Genomic DNA, 8,380 nt, shown 5'->3' with positions numbered 1-8,380 from the left:
TTTGTGGAGGTGGATTCGTACAAAAGTGACTCAGAAAAGTACGTGGCGCACGGGTCTCGCATTCCGAGCACAGACTATATCACCATCCCCCCTTTTAGCCTTCCCCCCTCTCTCTCTCATCCCCAGCATATTCTTTAGAATGTACTCTTTATTCCCCTTCCATTTTACAATTATATTATTTACTGTCTGCCAACTTTTATTTTATTTTCTTTTATTTTCTTTATGCCCTCTGTTAACTATATTTTATTATCCCCAGATTTGGAGGTCAAAAGTTTCCTTCTTACTTACTGTTTTCATATTGGGCGGCCCGTAGCTTCGCTTGATTATGACTCCCTAATTCTTTCAGGGCTGTGTGTGTGCATCAAAATTCAATGGCATGGTGATAGATAGAGCAAAATTGTGCGAGTTATAGCCAGGTTGCATAACCAAATTTTTGGTAATTAATTCAGTCACAAAAGTTTGATATTTCCTTAATTAAACCCGGCAATGACCACACATGAATTCGTCTTTTCGTTTTTGGTACAACGTGAATGGGCTCTTAGTGGTTAAACAAATTGCCTTTACAGGTATTACCATTTAATGCACTTATGAAGCGGATAACACGATTTTGCTCAAGAAAAAGAGAAAATATCTGGCAAAAAGTCACTTACATCCAGGAAGAAAAATCGGCTAATCTTTGGTTAAATGTAATTAAAAAACAATGCAACTTTTTCAGCCCATAACGCAGGCAGTGTTCATCCACGCCGTCTCCCTTCTGCCTCCTTTTTGTACTAAAATTTCCTACGCTTACAAAAAAGGGATGTGTGTCTATATATAGAGGAGCCATGTTCATCTTCCAATCCCCACCTTCCCTAACTCCCTCTCCCTCTACTTTTAACCAACAGCACCCCCAGTTTTCACTCTGTTAGTATAACTCTTTCTTTCTTTTCTCTTTTAACTGTCACCCTGCAGCCCAAGTCAGAATCATCCCCAACCCCGAAAAGCACATTCTCCTTGATCCCAACGCTCTCTCTCTCTCTCTCTCTCTCCTCTCTTTTTCTCTTTCTTATAACTATATATTTTTCATTTTTCATTCATGAAAGAAGACACTAACACCGAACTCAGCCAAAACCAACAACAACAACAACAAGGGAGCCAACAGATGTGCAAAACCATACAAGTTGTTGCCACCGTTGACCACGTCGACATGTCGCCGCCGGTCTTGTCTCCGGTGGTGGTCGCTGCCAACGCTGGAGATGACCTTAACTTGATTCCTCCGTTGAACTTTGCTATGGTTGACAATGGCATCTTCAGGTCGGGTTTCCCTGACTCAGCCAACTTCTCTTTTCTCCAAACACTTAACCTCCGCTCCATCATGTAAGACCAAAGCTTCTGCCTTTATTAAAAAAGTTGATGCTTTTACATGCAAATTTTTGTACTCTCTATTAAAGTGTATTTCTTTTTTTTGGGGTTTGTTTGTTTGTTACGATTATTATTATTATTATTGTGTTAGATATCTGTGTCCTGAGCCCTATCCAGAAGCCAACACTGAGTTCTTAAAGTCCAACGGGATCAGGCTTTTTCAGTTTGGAATTGAAGGTTACAAGGTAACTCTTTTCTCTCTCAAAGTTGATTGCTTTATTAGCCAAATTGGTTCTTAAAATTGTTTTCCAATTTATGTTTTTATTTGGAATTGAGATCAAACGTGATTGGCGTAGTTCGTTATGTTTTTGTGACCAAATAATTGCTGAATTTAGTCATTTAGGTGATATTATACTTTAAAGACCTACAGTCTATCATTGGCAAGATAAGCGAATTTTGGTGCTGTGATTGCAGTGTGATAACACTAACGAAGGGCTAGAATGATAAGGGGATAGGTGGGCAATAAAGCTAGTGGAGGCTGGATCTTAGTCATCATAGGTGTTACTTTAATCATCCACTATAGTATCAGACTTAGGTTTGTATAGTAGTTCTAATTCAATTCTCCAAACTTCATTATATGAGAAAGGGCTAATGTATTGAGGATTTTTTTTAATTCTCAACAATGCTTTTTTAGCCCATAAACGTTTGGTTGATTAATTATTGCATTTTGTTCATTATTTTATGCTTATGAATGCTTGGGGCTTTAATTTGTATTATTAGGCTTATTTGATTTTTTACATGTGATGGATCTTTTTATGTCCATATGCATTCTACAAAAGTACAAGAACTTCCATTTTGGTATTAGAGTTAATCATGAGAAATGGAATCGGGCATGTGGCTGACATGTCAATTGTTTTGTTGTGAACTCTAGCTCTTTGAAGTTTTTAATTGCTAAAGCAATTGGTTCGAACATTGGGAATAATGCATTCCTTTTTTTTTTCAATGAATTTAACTGTCTTCTATTATTGGAAAATTTATTTGATGCTTTAGCTTTAAAAGTTCTAATTGAAGATACTTTTGGGCTGCGCATTCTGTACTCTCACATATGGATTTGTGTATTACCATGCTTTTCAATTAACATTTTGAAATCTTGGTCAATTCGAGAAATTTTTTGGATTCTTTCTTTGAAATTCAGTTGTCTACAACTGAGGTTGGGGGTTGGGGCAATGTACACTTGATAACATCAAATTAGGTGTGGCAAGCACAATTTGCTTTTTCATCATGTAAACTGTAGTTTTATCAGTCACTGTTATGAAAACTATCTGAGCAAGTAGTTTCTGCTAACTCAATGAAGTTTGGTATTCCTTATGATTTAGCAGTATCATATAACTACATTGCACTTACTTTTGGATAGTGGTAACAAAGTAGCCTCTGCTCATGGTAAAATTGTTGCAATTCTTAAAATCTGACAACTACTAGCTAACATTAGCATGATACATAAGCATTCATTCTGGTCCTTAGATATTGTTAATTTCACGTGCTAGATGTGTTTACAAGGAATTGCATATGATCCTTTTATGATTTGAGGTCTTGCTGACAAATACACCAGATATAAATTTGTTCATCATGTGGTGTTAAATCTGGTTTGCGATCAAAATGGTTATTTGAAAGTGATAGAACCTTTTTGTTGTATGCAACATCTACTCCGTGTAAATTTTGAGATTGAATTCTCTGGTGAAATTTGCCTAAATGAACCACACTTGGGCTACAAAGTGAATTATTTTAAAGTCCTACCTCAATCTATGAATAAAATGAACATCCAGGAATTAATAATGCCTCATGTTAGCTTTTCAGTTTATATGAATTTCAAATGGTAAATACCAAAAGTGAAACACAGGTCAAAACTAAACTCAACAGAGCTAGGCAGCTGGAATTTTTTTCGAAAAGCAACAATTTCATTCACTGAAGAGAGGGAATAAAATTCACCTCCAAACATTCAGTGAGAAAAGAGCTGGAATTGAACTTAAGTTTTGGAAATCTGGAATGCTTAAGCTTTGAGATGATGCCATTGATTAAGTCATCCTATCTCTCCCTCTACCTAGCCCCTAGAAATGGCTAATAATAGTCAAGGGCTCAGAAAAAAGCAATCATGAAGTTTTAATTGCAATTTGAATTATTTTATGAGGTCGGAGTGTACATGTGATATAATGAGTAAGAAAGCCAAAAAAGAAAAAAGAAGAAAACATACTGGGGAGACAAAAATAAACTAATAGTTATCTCTTAGTGGATTCACTCTTATTTTCTCATTCATTTTTCCTTTGTCATCTTGATCATGCTTTTTGTGTTGGTGATTTGTTTGAGCATGGCAGCAATAGCTGTAGCATTTGTTTAGAATTTTTTATTTCTTTTACTAGTTATTATGTAGGAGCTAATTGTAAGTAATCCTGGTAAGTTTTAATATTCTCTCCCTTGTGTTGCTTGTCCTCTGGTGCTTGGATCTGTGGAAGATAATTTCTGAAAACTTGCTCTTTTTCCTCATATATCCTTTTACCCATAATAACTAACATGGAGTGCTCACAATCTGCAAAACACCTCTTAAATCCTGCTCTAAAAGTAAGAAGATGAAGAGATTTCCATTTTAAGTAGGCAAAAATGAATCTCCTGATGGGCAAAATGACCATGGAATGGGGTTCAGTAGTCAGTACTCAGACCCTTGTTTATCATTTTTGCTGTAGCACATTTCTTCATATCCTTACTGTGTGATGCATTGTCTTAATATACTGTTATGTGATTTTATATGTCTTCTACCTTTGGTTATTTCAGAATTAGTGGCCAAAGAACTATGCCTTTTGGATTTTGATGTCTAGACTTGTTAAGCCTCTATCTACTGTACAGTTTACTTATAGTTTATGGACATATAATGGTTTTCTGTGGATATATTCTTGTCTTTATCACCAGTTGGGTATTGGTAAAACCTGATTAGCTAGTTAGGTTTTTTCATCATCTTCGCAAGATTGCCATCTATTTAGTTCTTTCCCTCTGTCCTTTCAACTTCTATCATCTCAAGTGTTTTCTTTTCCATGTGCTTTTTGGACTAGTAAGCCTTTTTCAAGATATATATGCCTTACATCAATCGATTGGCATTGCATGGCATTTTTTTAAGAGAAGGCTGGAAGTGCCTTCCGGATAGTTTTATGGCTCTTCACTTCCCCTAACATCTCTTATTTTGCTGGCTATATACACCCTTTGCATAGTAGCATTTTCACCATCTTTCATTAGCTTTTTTTCTCTGGCATTGTTTATGGACTGTGGTGTTATTACAGAAAACGGAGAAATGGATACACGACCTGAATTAATAAAGGCTCAGGAAAGTTGCATTGGCTTTCTTAGGAAGAATATCTGATGCAGCATCAATAATTTCAAAACACACCTCAAGAAAAGATCTGAAATTTCAATCATCAGAATCATAAATCTCAAGTCCATGGTAAACCTAATTATAAGAGCTTCACAAACTTACTATTTAGCCCAAAAAATGTCTTCCCTCAAAAGTCCTCCATTCATTTGCATTTCCTTGCCAAATCAGCTAGTTTCTACTTTTTCTAATTTCTACATGTGAAGAATGTCCCTTATCAGTCAATGAAGCATATGACTAAAAATGTGTGTGCTGATTTTTAATATTTGGAGTTGCATGCTTGTGAGTTACTCGTCACAATCACACTAGAGTTAAATAATCTAATTGTTGCAATATGAGTATCCACCAAAAGTCTGGCATAACTCTTGACTCATTGCCGAATGGGTATGATTTCAGAATCATGTCAATGAATCACCATAGTGTGCGAGAAGAAACTAAATTCCTACTGGTTGTTTTATATTAAACCAAGCTTGTGATCCTAAAATGAAATTAGATAATTACTCAAAAAAGATGGTAAAATGATCTGCTTCTGCCTCTGCCTGACATTACTGAGTTGGCAAAGATTATGTTAGTATCATCACATGTATGGTAATTAGCTGTGCATTGCAGAAACAGCGATGAAGCTGGATTGCTCATAGATGGGTAAATAAAGTGTCATCTAATGTATGGTCCATTTTAATTGTGAAGATTTAATGGATATCTGATGTTCATGTCATATGGCGTGTAGGTTAATCTTTTATATTTATTTTTATATATATTTATCTCCGTTTCTTTGAGCTTTCGAACTAACTAGTAGCTATGTTATATATCTGCAACTGAACGTAGGATTGTTGATGATAGGTCTTAACACTAGGCATGCCATCTATTTTCAATCCACCTTCACCATTTAACTGTATCGAAAGCCCTCAGCTCTTTCATACTATCCATTGAAAGAAGTTTATTATTGTTTTGAAATGATATCTTTTGTTAGAAACTAATATACACATATTATCCAGGAGCCATTTGTAAATATCCCAGAGGACACAATTCGCGAAGCTCTAAAAGTTGTCCTCGGTACTACAAGCTTTTAACACTATTACACTTCACCTCTGGCTAACTTAAACGTGGTTGATTATTTTCCATAATTTAATTCTGCCTCTCTGCAATGCAGATGCAAGGAATCACCCAGTTCTAATTCACTGTAAACGAGGGAAGGTATGCACATGTTGGTTCTTCTTTTTATACCTGACTTTGACAAGTCAATACCTTCTGAGTTGTTGTAATTTTGCTTTGTTTTTGTATTTCCAGCACCGAACTGGCTGTCTGGTTGGATGCTTGAGAAAATTGCAAAGATGGTGTTTGTCATCTGTCTTTGATGAGTACCAAAGGTTTGCAGCCGCAAAAGCTAGAGTTTCAGATCAGAGGTTTATGGAGTTGTTTGATGTTTCTAGCTTAAAGCATCTGCCAATGTCATTTTCTTGCTCGAAGAAGTAAACAACCGCATGTATTGAACGGCTTTTGATTTCTTTCGTTTGCAGAGGAGAATGCTAGGTCCTGCATTGGAATAAATAGGGAAAGGTGATGAGTTCCTGAATTGCATTTTGGCGGTAAAGGAATTATTCTTCTTTTTTCCTTTTCAAGAACAATAGAAGGCGTACATAGTGGCAATGTCCTGTTGTGATGTTCAGTGTTCAGATCTCCCTCCCCATTTCTTTCTTCATGTTTTTCTTCTGTTCTCTACTTGTTTCACTAAGAAGCTTCTCTGCTTGCTGTGGTGGATGCAACAATTGTCCAAGTAGTTATATCCATAATATTATTGTTAGCTTGGTCTACAGTTTTTAGACGATTTTTGACTGAACAAGAATCAAGATGACAGCTATTCTTCCTGTCAAGCTGTTTCTGCCGACGATTATAGGCAAGGCAGCTAGAAAGGCAATGTATACACATGATTCTAGTTGGCTAGTCAATGATCAATCAAATAGAAAATAAATCAGTTGTTTGGAAACATTTTCCTTTGCAGAGTTACCTCGTTGTTTTTTCTCTGTACTACCCCATTCAGTAATCATGTTTAACATTCTGCAACTAGGTAGTGGAATGGCCAAAACAAAAAAATAATAGGTCCAAGTGGTCATTTATGAAAATTCATGTCTACTTTGATTATCATGCCAATATGAGATGTTGAACAAGTTGAGGAGTGAACTATTGAATTTTTTCTTTATTTCAGAGCTCTACCAAAATAGTTTAAATTGTTGTTTGAATGATTGCAATATAGGGCAGCAAGCATGTACAATTTAAGAGTATCAAGTTTAAGTGTCTGCTTAGATGATCGATATTGAAGTCAATGAATGTTTGAATGTTTTGCACTTTGTTGTTTCAGGAGATGGGAAATTTAGAAGACAGTGATACAATTTTTCTTGTAGATTCTTTAATTATTTGTCAATGTCGAAATATGATGAAAAGGTTACCTAATGGCCTTTATAAACTTTAAAATCAAATTATAAATCTAAAGAAATAAAGTCACATTTGATGCATGAAATTGGATTGGATATGTATGATAAATTTTTATTTTAATGTTATATGGTTGCCATTATTTTAGTATTTTTGGAGAATAATAGAAGAGTTAATGGGGTTAGTAATCCTATAATAAATACTAGATTAAATTATCTTATATTTTGCAAGTAGGCATAGGACTGAAGGATCTTGGAGAAAGAGTTTCAGATTTGACTCTTTGATACATATATTTACTATTGAATCAAATACTCGGGTATACGATTAATATCTAAATTAAACTATTAAATTAGGGATCCATTCTTTCACAGAAATTTCTCAATTTAATTGGTTTGCCCTCCTATATGAGAATTTGAAACAAAACGGTGATTGACTAAACCAATGGAACATTAGGAATTTGTCTGATCTTCTTAAGCTTCTAAAGAGTGCACACTACTCATGGGGCTTCATCCTTTATGCACCTCATAGCTCTTGGCAGGATTGGGAACTAATCTTCACGATTGTAGCCATCTCTGATCTCCCTACTGCTTTCCTCTTTGGTGTCACCCTACCATGAAAGTAGCATCTCCACCTTCATCTCTTTCCTTTGGTTATCCTAATGTTTCACCAGCTTCATGGTGAACCTTCATGGACTCCCTAGCTAGTTCTTTTATTCCATGTCATTAATGAGAGGTATAATGCCTTTAAGAGAGATAATTAGTTAAAAAGAAAAAGTTCACCAAAAACATGTTACTTGTGCATAGAAGTAAAACGGTATTTGATAACAATGGAGCAGGAGCTCTCAGATTTTATTGCCGAAAAATTAAAATCAGGGCATATTAACATAACAAACATTCCAAAAGATAGCTAAGCCAATTGTCGGCAATGATATTAGAAGTACAATTAGCACAACAAACATTCGAAAAGCCATAGAGAAGTGAAGTGTTTAAAGATGTCTTCAATTATGGAAGCAATGGACCTTTCCTGTGTAGCGCACTCATCTATCAAGGGCTTAAGAACAGACGCTGTTGCATTAAATTCCAAGACAATTCCTGGTCCACCCTTCAACCTGAGCCTTTCAAGGCTGCCAAAGGACATGCTTGTTAACTGTCGTTGCCGCCAACCATTATGTTTTTCAGCTGGAAGTTTAGAGGACCGGGC

General features: G+C 35.6%; 1 protein-coding gene across 4 annotated transcripts; it reads left to right on the top strand.

Moving 5' to 3' along the window:
* LOC18612360 (probable tyrosine-protein phosphatase At1g05000) lies at nt 726-6,757 on the top strand. 4 transcript variants are annotated; one of them, XM_007049124.2, is made up of 6 exons: nt 968-1,356; nt 1,493-1,586; nt 5,749-5,806; nt 5,904-5,947; nt 6,041-6,120; nt 6,271-6,757. In XM_007049124.2, the coding sequence occupies exons 1-6, from the start codon at nt 1,076-1,078 to the stop codon at nt 6,281-6,283; spliced, it is 570 nt and encodes a 189-aa protein (XP_007049186.2). In that variant the 5' UTR covers nt 968-1,075; the 3' UTR covers nt 6,284-6,757. The 4 variants fall into 4 exon arrangements, with proteins under 4 accessions (XP_017969641.1, XP_017969639.1, XP_007049186.2 ...); XM_007049123.2 differs by having other exon boundaries at nt 6,041-6,156; XM_018114152.1 differs by having other exon boundaries at nt 726-1,293; nt 6,041-6,757.

Source organism: Theobroma cacao, chromosome 1 (assembly GCF_000208745.1).
Source record: "Theobroma cacao cultivar B97-61/B2 chromosome 1, Criollo_cocoa_genome_V2, whole genome shotgun sequence".
NCBI classification, from domain to species: domain Eukaryota; kingdom Viridiplantae; phylum Streptophyta; class Magnoliopsida; order Malvales; family Malvaceae; genus Theobroma; species Theobroma cacao.
Note: the sequence above shows the minus strand (reverse complement) of the source record. Positions and strands in the feature narration are given on the sequence as shown.